General features: G+C 42.8%; 1 protein-coding gene across 1 annotated transcript in view; it reads right to left on the reverse strand.

Annotated features, from left to right (window-relative positions):
• TRMT61A (tRNA methyltransferase 61A) overlaps window positions 1-12777 on the reverse strand; it is a 44746-nt gene extending 31969 nt beyond the window's left edge. Inside the window, exons 1-2 of the mRNA XM_063440507.1 lie at window positions 12649-12777; window positions 9702-10044 (exon numbers count right to left, since the gene is read on the reverse strand). Of these exons, the coding sequence (XP_063296577.1) occupies window positions 9702-10032 (331 nt within the window). The 5' untranslated portion in view covers window positions 10033-10044; window positions 12649-12777. The remainder of the gene's footprint in view (window positions 1-9701; window positions 10045-12648) is intronic.
• Between the last annotated feature and the right edge of the window lie 5950 nt (window positions 12778-18727).

Consider the following 18727-nt stretch of genomic DNA (forward strand, 5'->3'; position numbering starts at 1 on the left):
TTTAAGACATAACCATAATGAATTATATACAGAAAGAAAATAATACCTGCAAGCTGACATTGACTGGGATGTAAACATTACTAATCCACCTAAAGTTATACATTTTAAACCGTATTAATTGGTAAGGACTTTGTGTGGTTTTATTTTTCTTTCATGCCTAGAGACATGGAGAGCAATGGAAATGTCCAAACATTCACAGCCCAAAGCAAAAAATGATTATACGGAAAATGCAAAACTGCCGGATTACATGCACACTACACACACACACACACACACACACACACACACACATACATACATACACACACGCTCACTGTGGGTTAACGGAGCTCTGCACTGATACAGCAGTAATAGGTAGGTCACATCTCACTGTAAATGTTCTGTTCTTCCTTGGAGATACCATCTGTGACCTCCAGAGCGTGACGATCACATGTCCTGACTAAGCTTAGCAAGAGGCTTGCAAATGCAAGGCCATTATCAAAATGAATTGTGCAAAGGTGCACGGGCAGAGCATCAGCATTAAAATCCGCACCATTCTGGCAGAAGGCAAAGAACATTATGAGCACACGGAGAGAACACGAGTGGGCTAAATAACACGTTCTAGGCTTAATCCTACTCCTTTTAGAATTATTCCAGGAAGGGAGTCACAAATCATCTTTAAGCATTTTGGGAACTGATCAGGAATGGGCATTTTACGGTTTAAATGTCCAGGAATCCCAATGACCATGCCAATTATTTTTTTTTTTTTTTTTTTTTTAGTCAATCTCTTTTTTATTGAGGCATAAAAGTATATGGGATACAGAATGAGAGAGGGGAGACGATAATGCTTCATACATAACGGGTATAATACAATGCAGTATATATCATCTGTGCTTAAAGGGACACTCCAGGCACCCAGACCACTTCAGCTCATTGGAGTGGTCTGGGTGCCAACTCCCACTACCCTTAACCCTGCAAGTGTAATTATTGCAGTTTTTTTAAAACTGCAATATTTACCTTGCAGGGTTAAGTCCTCCCCTAGTGGCTGTCTATTAGACAGCCACTAGAGGACACTTCCTGCTTCATAGCACAGGTTTTCTGTGCTAGAGCGTCGCTGGACGTCCTCACGCTGTGTGAGGACCTCCAGCGTCGCTCTATTCCCCATAGGGAAGCATTGAAATTCATTTTCAATGCTTTCCTATGGGGTGCGCTAATGCGCATGCGCGGCATTGCCGCGCATGCGCATTAGGTCTCCTCGGCCGGCGGGCGAGATCAGTCTCGCCCACCGGCCGACGTAACCAGAAGGAGGAGCGGCGGGGGAGGAGGAAGCAGCGACGTGGGACCTGTCGCTGCCCCTGGTAAGTGACTGAAGGGGTTTTCACCCCTTCAGTAACCGGGGATTGGTGGGTGGGAGGGAGAGGGACCCTCCAGTGCCAGAAAAACGGATCGTTTTTCTGGCACTGGAGTTTCCCTTTAACTTTGAGCCTCATTTTTTATTAATAGGAGTTGGTCTAGTAAGTTTAACGTAGTAGTAAAGAGAGTAGTGGTTGGACTTAAGTGAGAAATTAGGCAGCGTCATAGCAATAACACTAAACAGGCAAATAAGGTAAGCTATACATGAGGACATTCTATGTAATAACGATAGGCCTGAGTAGCTTAAAAACAGAGTAGGTAAAGCATTCAAGACATTTTAGAATTCGGTTTGTCTATATGATACAGAGCGCAAATATACTGGTGTATGACATGGGAGGCTTAGTTCAGTGCTAAAATAATGCAAAAAGGTGATGAGAAACCAACAGATAAAAAATAGTGTTAACTTGCGTAATGCGAGACAATATAAAGGTAGTCCAGGAGCCAAGCACATGTCGCCAGGAGAAGTTTGGCTGTTGTGCCTGTGGGGAGCCCCTGAAAGTTCAGCCTATGCCCTTGGGGTGCTGGATACTGCCCAGGTACGAGTGAGGGTACAGTTCTTTAGTGGCTGTGGTCCCAACATAGTTTGGTGTTCCGGGTTCCCAGGTCTCGGCGGTGTGTGTGTCCAGGGCCTGTGCTCGGATCGTATGTTGGTCGTGGGTTTCGCCAGTCAAGGGGCCCGGCGCTGGTTCTCGCTTTTCAGAGCTTCGGCTCTGATGTGGACTGGAGGCCGCTCTGGCATGGCGAGGGGGGTTCCACAGTTGGGTGCGTCGGGTGGTCGGGCGTATCCACGCCGCCACCTCTCTCATCGCCTGCCTGTAGGGTTGTCTCCGGGCTTTGAGCAGCACCCAGAAATAGGTGCGTAGCCGATCAATGAAGGCCCCTATGTGCTTGGGTGGTTTGACGTGTGTGCGCTTGGTCCCAAGCCGCGTCCGCGCCGCCATCTTAGCTGGGCCTGCAGGGTCCCGTGTGATTGAAGGAGTTGTCGCTTGGTCCAGTGTGCTTGTGGGGGTGATCGTCCCCAGCGAGGACCGGGATGACCCCCGCCGGTCCAGAGGGGGGGCAGCAGGGCTGCGACGGGCTTCTGCTTGAGAGCATGTCCTGTGCCAGGAGATCGGCCGCCTCTCCCAGTCCTCAGGCTTAGCTCAGGTATAGGCCGCACGGTCAATTTAGGCTGTTCCGCGGCGCACCGGTGCCGGGCTTGTGTTGTTTTGTTCCTGGAGCCTTTCTGCATTTTGTACCGGTCTCCGTTTGTGGCTAAAGCGCGTATTTCGGTCGGTAGCTCGACCATTTTGTCCATTGCTGCAGGAGCTCTTATTGTGTGCGACCGGCCATGTTAGCTGTCAGGCCCCGCCCCCCCCCATGCCAATTATTTTAATAATTAAATTTTATTATAAATACAGTTGACAACAAAATAGTTCAAGGATATTATCTACACTTTGAAATAAGACCGTGTTTTGTTTCTTTTATGGAATTTTGTAGAGACGTAAATAACTATATATAGAGGGTGTTAAAAGAAGACCTGAAAATAGTACTCCAGAGTTGATATACCAAAAATTAAATCGTGGAGAATTTAAAGCAAAAGTCAATACACATAGGAATTTCTAAACTAGTCAACAAAAACTCTAATTGTTATCCTGTTCTTAAAGGGGTATGTTATACACCATAACCACAACAGTTCAGGGTAGTATGCAATAATTCAGTGGGTGCTGTACCACAGCAAACGGTTTGGGAGTGTTCAGACAAAAATAATGGCTCTTCTCTTCACCCAGAGGCATCCCTCCTGAGGTGCATTCATAATTGGAATTTATACTTCTCCCTAATCAATGTTAAAGAAACTACAGCCCATTGCACTGGTTATGATCCCAGAAGTGCACTAGTGTCCTGTCAGGTTAAGTAGTCAAAACATTTCAGAATAGTTTGACAACTTATCTGGGGTCCACCCGGCACCTTCTGTTTTATTCACTAAGTTATACCCGGCAGAGCAGAGAGGCACTCAGTTGGCACTCTCAGCCAACGAGTAAGCCCTGTGCAGCCGGCCCCAGCTCAATGGAAAGAATAGAAGCTCCTTGCAGGTCCTAAGTAAGCTATCAAACCATTCTCAAACAATTTGACTACCTAACCTCAGAGGGGGATAAGTGGTTATGGATCTTGGAGTGTTGTTTTTTTATTTCAGCCAAACTAGAAGTGATTGATACCCTGAGAGCACTGAAGATGGGCCAGTGGGTATGGTGCACATTGTGCCCCTTTAATTTTGCCCATTCAATTTTCAATTTGATGCAAATCAAGGTTTAGTGAATAAACTGTAAATGTTTGGTGATTCTTAAAAAAGTGTTTTATGCTCTTATCTCTTCAACCAGTGAGCAGTAGGTGAATTTCTATGAAATGCCTTATAACTCAACAACAATATTTACATTAAAGGAACACTATAGTCAGCTAAATTACAAAGCAGTTTTAGTGTATAGATCATTCCCCTGCAATTTCACTGCTCAATTCACTGTCATTTAGGAGTTAAATCACTTTGTTTCTGTTTATGCAGCCCTAGCCACACCTCCCCTGGCTATGATTGGCAGAGCCTGCATGAAAAAAAACTGGTTTCACTTTCAAACAGATGTAATTTACCTTAACCCCTTAAGGACGCGGGACGGTTCAGGACCGTCATCGGCATTTTCCCATTGCCGACCGACGACGGTCCTGAACCGTCCTTAATTTAAAATGTACTTACCCGATCGCCGTCGTTCCCTCGGCGGCGATCGGCGGTGCTCCCGTTGTGGGGAGACTGCCTGCAGCCCAGACAGTCTCCCCATGGCGAATTAGGACCCCTGTGGCCATGTGATCGCCCAACAGGGCGACCATATGGTCACAATAGGTGTCCTAGTGTCTGCCTGCAGGGGGACTGTCTGTGCTGACAGGCAGTCTCCCTGCATGTGTAAAATCATTAAAAAAATTTAAAGTTAAAGTTAATAAAAAAAAAAAATATTATTATATACCGTATTTTTCGCTCCATAAGACGCACCTCACCATAAGACGCACCTAGTTTTTAGAGGAAGAAATCCAGAAAAAAAATATTCTGAACAAACTGTCCCATAGTGTTTCTTACTATGGGACAGTTTGTACAGAATATTTTTTTTCTCCCCTGTCCCATAGTGTCCCCCCCTCCCATAGTCTTCACCCACCCCCTCCCCATAGACTTCACCCACCCCCTCCCCATAGACTTCACCCACCCCCTCCCCATAGACTTCACCCACCCCCTCCCCATAGACTTCATCCACCCCCTCCCCATAGTCTTCATCCACCCCCTCCCCATAGTCTTCATCCACCCCCTCCCCATAGACTTCATCCCCCCTCCCCATAGTCTTCATCCACCCCCTCCCCATAGTCTTCATCCACCCCCTCCCCATAGTCTTCATCCACCCCCTCCCCATAGTCTTCATCCACCCCCTCCCCATAGACTTCATCCCCCCCTCCCCATAGTCTTCATCCACCCCCTCCCCATAGACCTTATCTCCCCCCCTCCCCATAGACTTCATCCCCCCCCTCCCCATAGACTTCATCCCCCCCCTCCCCATAGACTTCATCCCCCCCCCCTCCCCATAGACTTCATCCCCCCCCTCCCCATAGACTTCATCCCCCCCCCCTCCCCATAGACTTCATCCCCCCCCCTCCCCATAGACTTCATCCCCCCCCCTCCCCATAGACTTCATCCCCCCCCCTCCCCATAGACTTCATCCCCCCCCCTCCCCATAGACTTCATCCCCCCCCTCCCCATAGACTTCACCCCCCCCCCCTCCCCATAGACTTCATCCCCCCCTTCCCCATAGACTTCATCCCCCCCTTCCCCATAGACTTCATCCCCCCCCTCCCCATAGACTTCATCCCCCCCTCCCCATAGACTTCATCCCCCCCCTCCCCATAGACTTCATCCCCCCCCTCCCCATAGACTTCATCCCCCCCCTCCCCATAGACTTCATCCCCCCCCTCCCCATAGACTTCATCCCCCCCCTCCCCATAGACTTCATCCCCCCCCTCCCCATAGACTTCATCCCCCCCCTCCCCATAGACTTCATCCCCCCCTCCCCATAGACTTCATCCCCCCCCCTCCCCTTACTGTCCCCCTCCCCCCCCCCTTACTGTCCCCCTTCCCTTACTGTCCCCCTCCCCTTGTCCCATAATTACTTACCTGTCTTGTAGCGTTGGCCGGCAGCACAGGGCGCACCGCGGTAGTGGAACTTGAATTTCATGTTCCGGTTTCCGGCGGGACTGAAAGGAAGTGCGCACTCAGCTTGTGCACACTTCCTTTCAGTCCCGCCGGAAACCGGAACATGAAATTCAAGTTCCACTACCGCGGTGCGCCCTGTTCTGCCGGCCAACGCTGCAAGACAGGTAAGTAAAGCTTCATATTCGCTCCATAAGACGCACAGACATTTCCCCTCACTTTTGAGGGGAAAAAAAGTGCGTCTTATGGAGCGAAAAATACGGTATGTGTATATATATATATATGATATATAGACATATATTATACCTATATAATATATGTCTATATATCATATATATAATGTCATGCTAAGTGTATTTTTATATTAATATGTACATATATTGATATAAAAATACACTTATAATTAAATTACACACGTATATAATATATATAATAACTATATATATTGTATATATATATATATATATATATATATATATATATATATATATATATATTATAAAATACAAATAAGTAAATTAAATTAAATAGAAAAAATTTAAAATAATAAAAAATTAAAAAAATTATATATCTATACGAAATTTTATTCTAACTGTATTTTGATATTAATATATATATATTTATATCAAAATACACTTAGAATGAAATTGTATATATATCTATGTATATATAAATAAATAAAAAGAATACGAACTATTCATATGTCCATATAAAAAATTACATAAATAATTATATAAATATACACGTAGACTTCAAATATATAAATATGCATATATATTTAAATTCTACGTGCGTATTTATGTAATATTTTTACATAATGAAGTTATTTTATTGATTGCAATTTAAGGGACCTGCCTGCCAACCCAGGCCGAAAGTCCAGAGAATTTAATTTGCTATCACTGTATTTTACCCTGTAACGTTCTACGACACCCTAAAACCTGTACATGGGGGGTACTGTTTTACTCGGGAGACTTCGCTGAACACAAATATTAGTGATTCAAAACAGTAAAACATATCACAGCGATGATATTGTCAGTGAAAGTGACTTTTTTGCATTTTTCACACACAAACAGCACTTTTACTGATGATATAATTGTTGTGATACATTTTCCAGTTTTGAAACACTAATATTTGTGTTCAGCAAAGTCTCCTGAGTATAACAGTACCCCCCATGTACAGGTTTTATAGCGTTTTTGAAAGTTACAGGGTCAAATATTTTTACATTGAAAATGGCCAGGTTGGTTACGTGCCTTTGAGAGCGTATGGTAGCCCAGGAATGAGAATTACCCCCATGATGGCATACCATTTGCAAAAGAAGACAACCCAAGGTATTGCAAATGGGGTATGTCCAGTCTTTTTTAGTAACCACTTAGTCACAAACACTGGCCAATTTAGTTTTTTACTTTTTTCACACACAAACAAATATGAACGCTAACTTTGGCCAGTGTTTGCGACTAACTGGCTACTAAAAAAGTCTGGACATACCCCATATTGAATACCCTGGGTTGTCTACTTTAAAAAAAATATGTACATGTGGGGTGTTATTCAGAGATTTATGACAGATAATAGTGTTACAATGTCACTATTGATACATTTTAAAAATGTATGTTTTGAAACCGCAATATCCTACTTGTACTTATAGCCCTATAACATGCAAAAAAAATAGCAAAAAGCATGTAAACACTGGGTATTTTTAAACTCAGGACAAAATTTTGAATCTATTTAGCAGTTTTTTTCATTCGCTTTTGTAGAGGAGTAAAAGATTTTTCACATAAAAGTCAAAAAACATGTATTTTTTTCAATTTTTCATCATATTTTTTCATTTTTAAAAAATTAAATTACATGAGATTATATAAATAATGGTATGTAAAGAAAGCCCCTTTTGTCCTGAAAAAAACAATATATAATTTGTATGGGAACAGTAAATGAGAGAGCGGAAAATTACAGCTAAACACAAACACCACAAAAGTGTAAAAAGATGCCTGGTCGCAAATGTACAACATCGCAAAAAAAGTCCGGTCCTTAAGGGGTTAAATAATTGTATCTCAATCTCTAAATTGAACTTTAATCACATACAGGAGGCTCTTGCAGGGTCTAGCAAGCTATTAACATAGCAGGGGATAAGAAAATCTTAATTAAACAGAACTTGCAATAAAGAAAGCCTAAATAGGGCTCTCTTTACAGGAAGTGTTTATGGAAGGCTGTGCAAGTCACATGCAGGGAGGTGTGACTAGGGTTCATAAACAAAGGGATTTAACTCCTAAATGGCAGAGGATTGAGCAGTGAGGCTGCAGGGGCATGTTTTATACACCAAAACTGCTTCATTAAGCTAAACAAACTAACTGGCTACAAAATTATTTTATAAGGATGGCACACTCAAAGCATCCCAGTTACAATAGATCCCTGGGCGTTTAAAAAAAAAAAAAAAAAATATATATATATATATATATATATATATATATATATATATAGATATATTTTTAAAAGGGTCTGTTCTACCAAATTTGGTGAGACTGGGGACTCCTGGCTTTTTTACACCCTTAAGTGACTATTTTGTAAATTTGCAATATATATCAGAATCTGCACTGAAAAGAAAAACAAAGTGTCGAGAGACGCCATCTTGCTTTTATAACATATCAGCTAAAGCAGATCATTTTGGAAAAGCACATTGCCTGGGATAGCACTGTTTTAAACACGTATAAATAAGGAAAACACATACGACGGATCTGATTTATGTAATTTTACAAGCAATATTATGACAAAGGGATGTATTCGCCAAATGTGAAATTGCAATAAAGTAAAAACAGAAGTGCAAAACTAAATTAGCACTCTAAGCAACACAACCACTACGGCTTTGTGTAGTGGCTCGTTTACCTACCATTTATGGGCACGGTCTCCTAGTCTAATGTCAAACTGTTTAGTGGTCAAGACAGGTTAGCTCAGAGTTCTCATCCTACTAAGGTCATATTAAAAGGTGGACAAAATTGACACTGACACTGTAACTGTTATGGGGAGCAGGCCCCAAGTGCCACAGAGAGCCCCATATTATATCAAACTACTTCTAAAAGGTTTGACATAAAACTGAGGTTATAAAGCCCAGAAAGTCTTGGCCAGGAATAGCCAACCTTCGGCATTCCAGATGTTGTGGACTACATCTCCCATAATGCTCTTACAGCCATAATGCTGGCAAAGCATCAGGGAGATACAATCCAAAACATCTGAAGTGACAAATGTTGCCCACCACTGCCATAGGCAATATAACCACTACACAGAGCAGTACCGTTATATTGCCGCGATTTGGGAAATTAACTGATTAATTCCCGGTAATTCAATGTTTAGTGAATAACCCTGTATAATAAAGGAAAAATAAAGGACTGCTTGCCAACACGCAGAATTACGGTAAGTAAAAAACGTGACAAATACAAACAGTAACAACGTATTACCGGGCCTTAGAGTGGCCGGAATTAACATAATAGAATAAACAGTAACGTGTCGAGGTCAGGAATACAGAAAGGAACAAATACGAAAAAAAGAACAAAGCCAAAAGGTCATGGATACCAGAAATATGGGAAGCCAATCCAAGATCAAAAACCAATAATCAGAATCAGGAATGCGCTCTCGAATAACCAACAGGATGGAAACCACGACATGGCACTGAACAACTGCAGGTTTGGGTTTAAATAACCCAGTAAATCCTGCTATTGTCCGATTAGGGTCCTATGCCCCCAGAACGTGCGTGCACGGCGAAAACGTGACATCATTGTGGGCGGCTTTATTATATAGTGCTGCCTTGCAGCGGCTGACAACCTTCCTAACAATGGACCCGGCCGCTGAATTACAAACTGCACGGAGGGAGAGGCTCTGGAGGTGAGGTGAGTAACATCACTGATCTGGTGCGGTCACACTGAGGTGCCAATCAGGCACTGTGACACTGCTCTAGAACATTACGAATGAACAATCATTTTAGGAGACAGTAAAAATAATGCTTATTGCAAAGTGTCGGCGCAGCAAGAATATTACTGTAAAATAATGACCAGAAAGGAGACAGCATGACCTTTACAAAGTTAGACTCAAAGTCAACATCAACCTTCATTACCTGATTCACAGACAACGGATCCTGGCTTGAGTTCCAACATCATGGTAATTATGGAAATGTCAGTAGAATAAAGGATTTGAGTACGGTGAGGAAGATTCATAGTCCAAAGCTCTGGGGTAGGATACAGGATGTACACCCATCCTCCTTTGCTGCAGGTTACCTTGGAGCCAAATTTCTTTCCTATTAGGTCCGTGGAGTGTCTGATAACTCCATATTTAGTCTGGGTCTGGCTGCCATGCTTCACAGTCACAGGAAACATGGAATCGTGGCCCAGAAAGACAATCGCCGTGTCTCCATCTTGAATGAGCTCTCTGTATTCAATAAAACTCATCCTGATGGTTTCCTTAAAGAGAAAAATATAACAATAAACATAAGACATATGGAAACAAATATATGTATTTTTACACACAGATCACAGCAAGGTTAAAGGGTTACCACAACTTGGAAAAAAAATAAAAATAAAATACCCAGTGGTTTTGGTTACAGTAACCCTTCCTGGTCTAAACTTGCCCATCAAAACATTTTATTATTTTTTAAATGCTGAAACCTACCTGTATTCCCGCAGCAAGGCCAATTACTCACTGCAGCCTGATCTACAGAACTCTTGTTCCGGAGGCTGGCTAATTATGCTGCCGTAGGTGGAGTTATACCTCCAGCAGCAGAGGGCTTAATCTCTCCTCCAGACCCCTAAGCAGCTCAGGCTTGCTGAAAAGCTTTGTGTGTGAAGAGTGTGTTTCAACAGAACACTTTTATAAATTAACTTGGTTACACCCCCTTGGCTTTCAAGCAGACAACCGGTTCTGTTACTTCCTGGTTTGGTTAGCTCAGTGGAACTAACTTCAAGAGGCAGCAATTGCCCAGAGCACCTGCCTTGCAAATACTTCTCATTGAGCTGCATTGCAAAGTCTGTGATTGGACAGCCACGGGAAGTCTGGGCGGGGTTAGAAGGGGAGGGCTTGCAAGGGCTGCAGACAAGAGATCTGCACATTTTGCAAGCTGATTTTAGATATATGCCCAAAGGAAAAAATACATAATTAAATGCATGCGAGTTTTAATTTGGGGTATATCTACTAAACAGTGATTGATATTTATTTTGTATTTGGGCAGTGGAATGTCCCTTTAATAGCAAAACGCTGCACACACAGACACCATGACATTTCAAATTACCAAAGTGGTCATGGTGCTTGGAGTAACCATTTAGGCTGGCAATCCCTATGACAGGGTAGGCAACTTTCTACACTGTGACCTACATCTACCATAATGCTCTTCCAGCCCTGCCCTATCACACACAGAATAACTACAATCACTCGTTAATAATTACAAAATACTGTGTTTTAATAAAAACTAATATTGAGGATGTTTTATCCCATATATGGCTAACCGTCGGCGTGGCAATTGTAGACATTTCCTTTAACATGGCGGCCCACAAACCATGGAAACCTTAGTTCACATCCACGCGTTGACAACAATATAAGCATCAGTACTTTAGTTTATTCATCTATTTCAGGATGATTTCCCTACCCCTACAAGTTTCTGGATAAGGGAAAACAAATGCCAACACAATGGCGATTACCGGTATGTATAAAAAGTGACGCAGTTGCTGCCACACTCACTTTTTTCTGTGTACCAATATTTTCCTTTGTGTGCCACATTTGTCCAGTTTGCCCTTCTTTTCTTTACAGAGAATTGCGATTTTTCTGTTACAGGTAAACAACTTTCACAATCTCCTTTTTGTTTAAGGATTGCCAAGTGTCCCCTAGCAATATTAATCATTTGTATTATTTTGTGAATGCAATCAATAGTAAAATCATCAATGAAATAGAAGCAATAAAAAGCAATGGAAACAGATTATTTTGGTGCATTACAAAAAAGTTATAGTTTTATGTATAATAAAATAGACCATACACACAACTGGCATAACGGTGAATGCAAAAATGTTTATACTTAACTCCCAATATACCTTACATGTGATTGTTATAGAGCTGTCATTAATCAAATTGAAAATGTAAACTTCCTGACCTTTACACCTGTGTTGTGTTTTGTATTGAGCAGACCTGTAATCAAACGTCTTGTCAAGACTCAGAGACTATTGTTTAGAGTGGTTTTCTGACCATTTCTTGCTACATTATTATTTATGTCACTCAAAATGTGACCAGCTGACATGCCTAATGCCTTACTAAAAGCAAATTACATGAGTGAACTTAAAATGGTGAAAAAATATTCTGTTACATCAGGGTTGGTCATTAAACTGTGAAGAATTCAAAATGAATGTTCAATTTTATGCTGAAAAAGTAAAAGTAGAAAACTTGTCTCCAATTTAAAAAAGACTCTTGACTAATACAATTCAATGATTTAGTGAATCATCATGTGGTATATATTTACAATATTTTTAATAAGTCAATTTGCAGTTATTTAAATATTTTGGTTACAGTGATCACAACACACACACCAAAAAACAAACAAACATAGAAATGCGTTTAACATCTAGAATTAGAACAGGTTTATTGATGTAGATGTAAACTTGGTCTTCCAGTTGCTAAACTACATTTACATGAGTTTCCAGCAAACATTTGATTGAGCAGTAGTAGATATTCTGCTGAAGGGATGATTAGACTATTTATTAAAATAAAATAGGAATAGGCTCAAAATTGACAAACTGATTTGAAACCTGAATATAAAGAGTTCAAAATACACAGGGAAACAAAGTGTTTTCTAGACTCCAGGGATTTTGGAACACCGCCACAGGGTGTATTACACATGATAAATAGATTGAAATATTACATTTCTATGGCTTTACATGCATCAGTCTGAAATATCTGTCACTACCTATCTCATTATTGAATAAAAGACTAGACTAGAAGCAATAGCATGGTGTTAGCATGCAAATATCCAGCCGGCTCTGCCGTCCATGTAAACATTCACAAGAAATAAAAGATAAAGATTTTACCCTTTTGGTCTCAACTCTGCCTGCGTCCTCCTGCAGTGAGACACGTGGGTGTCGCTTCCGGGTCGCGCTGTTATGACGTCACGCAGCTACTGACATCCATAGACAATATACTGTGTGTGTGTACAATGAATACAGAGCATGTTCAGAGACAGTGCACAGGCAGGATTCCCTCTAAAACAGACACTAAAATACTTGTTTTTATTTAAAAAAAAAAAAAAAAAAAAAAAAGGAAAATAAAGAAATAAATGACAAAATAAATCATAAATTATTTTAATAGGCACCATAACCACTTCATCCAAATGAAGAAGTAATGATGCTCCCCACCAGAGTCCCCTGGTGCCTCCCATGTTTTAAAGTTTTGTTTTTTTTGTTTGTTTTTTAAATTCTTTATTTTTGTGTCAGCTGCACAAGTGTCAGAGTTGACATTCAAAACGTTTGAAGCATAATTGTCAGATTCATACATATGGCAATACACAAGAAATAGTACAATAAGCAGCATGAACAGTATTTTTTTTTGTAAATGAATTATTGAGTACAAGTAGGAAGGTAACTCGAGTGCCCTCCGTGGTCTATAGAAGTATGGCTATCTGGTGTTATGTGGTGGTTCGTGTTCCACTGAGGTGAACATCCCCATTGGCTGCGGCTGCCTTCTGAAATGACCCTGGTGTGTCAGTGGTGGGGATGGGGGGGGGGAATACAGAGCGTGATCATTAGTTTTAACTCGGCGTCTGGCCGAAGTCTCACCAAAAGTGGCCCCGTGTGTTGCAACTAAGTTGGGTACCTGGTGAGGTGTATTATGTGAGGTGTCGCTACGAGGGAGTAGTGTGTGATGAGCTATAACTTAGGGGTGATGAACTGTGAGGTAGGGTAACAGTAGACATTGGAGGAAAGTCAATCCCCTTCGCAGGGGTAGTCTCTCATGGTGGCGCGTGAGGCCCTTTCGTCTTCTTAGCATGTCTGGGTGTAAATTCCTGCACTGTGGCTGCGTTCAGCTGTGAGATCTGCAGTCCTCGCTGGATCGGCGTTGTCAGGATGCCCAGAGTGGTCAGAAGGGCTTCTAGTTCCTGGGCGCTCCGTACTCTGTGGGCTGTCCCTTCATGAGAGAAGAGGAGCGCTCGTGGGGTTCCCCATTTGTAAGGTATGTCCTTGTTCCTCAGATGTTGTAGGCAAGGTTGCATTCCTTTTCTCCAGGTTAGGGTATTCCTTGTCAGGTCTGAGAAGACAGACAGCGTTGCGCCTTCAAAGAGTAGCGGGGTCTTCCCCCGGAGTGCTGCGAGAATCAGTGCTTTTTGTTGAAGGAACTGGAATTGCACGATTAGATCCATAGAGGCGGCCGCCGGAGCCCTTGCTTGTTTTGGCAGCCTAAACATTCCATCAATTTGTATAGACTTAGTTTTTTTAGGCGGTAATATGGTCGCCAGTAGGCGTCTAATGAAGTGTGGCGCCTCTGTTAACCCCACCGAATCAGGTATCCCTCTGACCTTCACATTGTATCTCCTGCGTTGGTCTTCCATGGCGTCAATTCTGCTCGTCGTGGTGGCTTGCTGGTGTCGTAACTCAGCTAGTTGTTGTTCCACTGTTGTTCCACTACTGACAGCCTGGAGACTTGGGTGCTGAAAGTGGCCTCAAGCTTTGTTATTTTATGAGGCAGCTGAGTCAATGGCTGTTTTATAGTGTGCCATGTCGGCTGCTATATTTTTACGCAGTTCTCCCAGCATCTTTTGGAGCAGGTCTGCTGTTACTGGGTCACCTGGTTTTGGTGGTACCTTGGTAGGGTCTGGAGTTTTGATGGCAGTGGCTCCTATATCCGGGTCGGCTGTGAAATCCTCGGAGGAGTAGGAGGAAAAATCATCAGCCAGCGCCATTTTTTCCCAGGAGGCCCTGTGTGAGCTCTGGAGCATTTCTCCGATGTCCCGGTTGGTAGGGGCTTTGTCTGCCCTTGTTTTTTTGTTTTTTTTTGCCCATATCGATCCTCAGTGCTGCTGCCGAGGTGGGTGTCCAATTTGGGGCTCGTTACCCCCGTTTAATAGCTCAGTTTCTCTGGTTGAGACACGGAGCTCCGAGGTATGCGACTATCTCGGTCTCCGGCTAGCTCCACCCCCCCATGTTTTAAAGTTAAACCATTTTGACACTGATTGAAGGTCCCCGGGCACCCACACCCTAGCCCTACTCTGCTTGACTTAAATAAATACTCCAAACATCTTAACCATTACAGTTTTATGATGTTTTGAGTATTCCTTTAAGTCAAGCTGAGTAGTTATGTAAATAGTTAAAATGTTTAGTAATGGCGTGACTTCTTTCCCGGGGTCGACCAAGCTTTGCATCCTACTGATACCGGAGAAACTGACGGAAGCCAAGCACAGAGAGATGGACACAGGTTTCTTCAGGAAGGAAGAGATTCTTTATTGGATCACCGATCGGGACTCAGAGGGACTAGCGTCACCAAAATACAGCAAGTTCTGAGCCCCGGACAATAGTGCAGGCTCCCTATATAGGCACATAACTCCTCCCATATTAAGCTCCACCCGCACATTCTCTTAACCAATCAACACAAATAAGAATTAACTTCCTGTTTGACCGCATGGCTTGTCCAGCACAATGGAGGAGGGGGAATACTACATCCTGTATTCTTGCACATGCTCCGTACACTACTGATCGTATCTTGCCTCGTGCAACCAACTGATCGATACGTCAGCATATGCACGTACACATGCCACGTGGTAATCTCGGCCTACTAAATTTATTTTTACCGAGATTCCACCACATTCCCCCCTTTGATGCCTCTTGATATTTCACAATTACTTGAGGCATCACTTAACCTTGGTTTGCATACACCGCAAGTTACCTTGAACCAGACCAGACTTATCTTATGATGTGAATCTTCAACACTCATCTTCCTGCATTGGTTCTCCCTGATCTAGAGCCTTATACTTATAAATCGCCATTATCTGTGCAGCAGCCTTCCTCTCTGCTATATTTCCTATCAGGCTTTGCACAGACCTAACTACTAAGGGTATAAGACACGGCAGGAGTAGACACAACATTAAAATCAGTAGGACTCCACCTACCACTGCCTTAAGCCCTCCAAACCACTCATACCAGCTACCAAACCAACTACTTGGATTATACCCTTTCCATACCTGAGTAGGCACATGCGCTAGTTTAACCATATGGCTAGTAAGCTCAGCTATTGCTTGCCCTTCGTCATCTATTTGAAGACAGCAATTGCTCAGGTTAAACTTCCCACATACACCTACCTCTACTGCCAAAAGGTAATCCAAGGCTAATCTATTTTGGTAAACTGCTGTCCTCATCCTGGTGTTATGCTTCGCTAGAAGATTGAGCGCTTGTGATGTCTCGTTGGTGATAATCTCAACCACCGCCTGTAATCTTATAATTCGGTTGAGCATATAAATAGGGGTTCTATAACCAAAGGTACCATCCTCAGCCCACGTGGCTGGCCCATAATAATCTATGATACGCTGGGGAGGCCATTCATCATCTTCCCAGGCGCCTATCTCTATGGGTCCCCTTTTCTTCCTATGATTCACATCATACACTTTAACACCTAAAGTCTCACCTGTTTCGATAGGTAACAAGAAGAAGGATGGTTTGAGCATACCCAACACACATGCCCCTTCCCAGTCCTGTGGCAACTCCGAATAGGCTTTCTTACCACAGATCCAGTACAAATTTGCTGGGGCTCTCCAGGTAGATGTGATGGATAAATCAAACCACACATCCTTTAAATTGGCGTATCTAGCAAACGGGTTAGATGGTTCTGAGACATTTGAAGCCGACCACCAAGTTGTATTCTTTGTATCATCATCATAAGCTTTTTGCCCTAGACAAGTTAATTCTCCTACAGAAGTATTATACATTATTCCTTTCCTTGCTATGCAAACATAACCTATGATGGAGGTCTTTAATCTCCACTCAGATTTACTTCTAACACTCATATGATAATCGGCTTGTGTAGATATCAGTTGGTCAACTGCCTCAGAACCGGACATTACCTCCTTTGCTTCCCAAGGCCATTGGTCTCCCATGTTAGTACCTCCACACACATAGCAGTTGGTAACATTAAGACTACCGGCAATACTTTCGGCTAAATCGATGAACAGGTTTTTAGCATTATGGGGGATCTTATTATCTATACTCATCTCTTCATAGAAGGAATGGTATACTTGATGAGTTTGGGAGGATACCGTATCAGTCTCTATCCCTATAAACAATACTGTCCCAGGATCTAAACCCGTCCCGTATATTTGAAACCCAAATAAATTGCCATATTTGTCTAAGAACTTATCGGGGTTATTTATAAGTATATGGATGGGATTACATTCCATAGACTTACAATATGGGCTAGTCGGCAACTTAGTCACTATCATGTCTTTGTCTACTGTCTGTCCCCAAGTCGCCCACCCCACACAAGACCAATATGGGCAGAAGTTATAGTCTTTATTTGGGCATCTAGGACTCACATATTTATTTTTACTACTGGGACAAATATATTTATCATTAGACCCATACGTCCTCTCCCATCTAAGATCCCCACATACATTCCACGGCTTTCTACCACTCGATATCGCTTTACACGCATCAAATAGCAGAACACCCGAAGAATGTACGGATTCTAACACCGTCTTATTAATTAGGGTCCCCTGAGGATCTCCATTCCTGAGAGTCAACCAAATTGTACGAGGTTGATACTCCGGACTGAAGCACTTAGGTTCTCCTACTCCTAAATGGCACACACTATAGTCTATATTTAGGTATCTACATCTCGATACATCTCCTTTACACTCGTATTGTGAATGCCAAATTAGGGTTTGGGAAATATGGTTACCTGTTCTCGTAGTCTTAATGCATACCTCACAGCTAGGAGTGTCGGTACCTCTACCTTCCTGAATATAAAAACACATATAAATAAACACTATCAAAAGCACATCTTTCGCCGTCATCCTCAGTCTTCGTCCGTGCGAAGGCGCCTCAGCTTCCAGGATGTGAGGGCTGCAGGGAATGGAGTTCTGCTCGTCTTCACAGGTGTCCCTTCGAGACTTTCCTGGCTTATATACTATGTGTTGGTAAGCAGACAGGCTTTATTATGGCCTTCTCACTCACGCACCAAATCCCTGTAACAATAAAATTTGTAATCCACACGATTCCTCGTTACTCCGACTGAGTAGTGCGTTTTAACCGGATCTTGCAGGGATTCTCTGGATCTGCTGTAACTTGCCAAGAATCGACTGCTGCTGGTTTAACCCTGGAGTGATGTATCCACGGAGTCACTTCGGCTACTTTTATCGCTGTAGGGGTAGACAAAAGAACAACATAAGGACCTCTCCACTTGGGCCCTAACGGTACATTATTCCACTCTTTAATCCACACTTGATCTCCTGGATGATAACTATGAACAGGGGGATAAATATTCACAGGTAATCTATCTTGTACCCATTTCTGTACCTCCTCCATAGTCTTACCCAACTCTACAACCTGCTGCCGGGTAATTCCTTCTCCCAACTGACTCAAATCCCCCCTTAAGTTACCAAGTACGGGAGGTGGTCGCCCATACATGATTTCAAAAGGAGAGAGGCCCATCCTTCTGGTAGGGGTACTGCGGATTCGCAATAGAGCTATGGGTAAGAGAACGTTCCACTTAAGTTGGGTTTCCTGACACATTTTAGCCAACTGGTTCTTAATAGTTCTATTCATTCTCTCTACCTTGCCAGAGCTCTGGGGTCTATATGCAGTATGAAGCCTCCACTTTATACCAAGCATATGAGTCAGTTGTTGTAGGCACTGATGAACAAAAGCTGGACCATTGTCCGATCCTATAGAACAGGGTAGTCCATATCGGGGTATTATTTCTCGTAGCAGGAATCTCACAACTTCTCCTGCTTTCTCTGTACGAGTAGGACATGCTTCTACCCAGCCTGAATAGGTGCACACAATTACCAGCAGGTAACGATGTCCACCCGATTTAGGCATCACTGTAAAGTCTATTTGTAGATCGGACATGGGGAGTCCCCCCATAAACTGGACTCCTGGTGGCTTTACTGGTCCTTGTCTTGCATTA

The sequence above is a fragment of the Pelobates fuscus genome, chromosome 13 (genome assembly GCF_036172605.1).
Source record: "Pelobates fuscus isolate aPelFus1 chromosome 13, aPelFus1.pri, whole genome shotgun sequence".
NCBI lineage: Eukaryota > Metazoa > Chordata > Amphibia > Anura > Pelobatidae > Pelobates > Pelobates fuscus.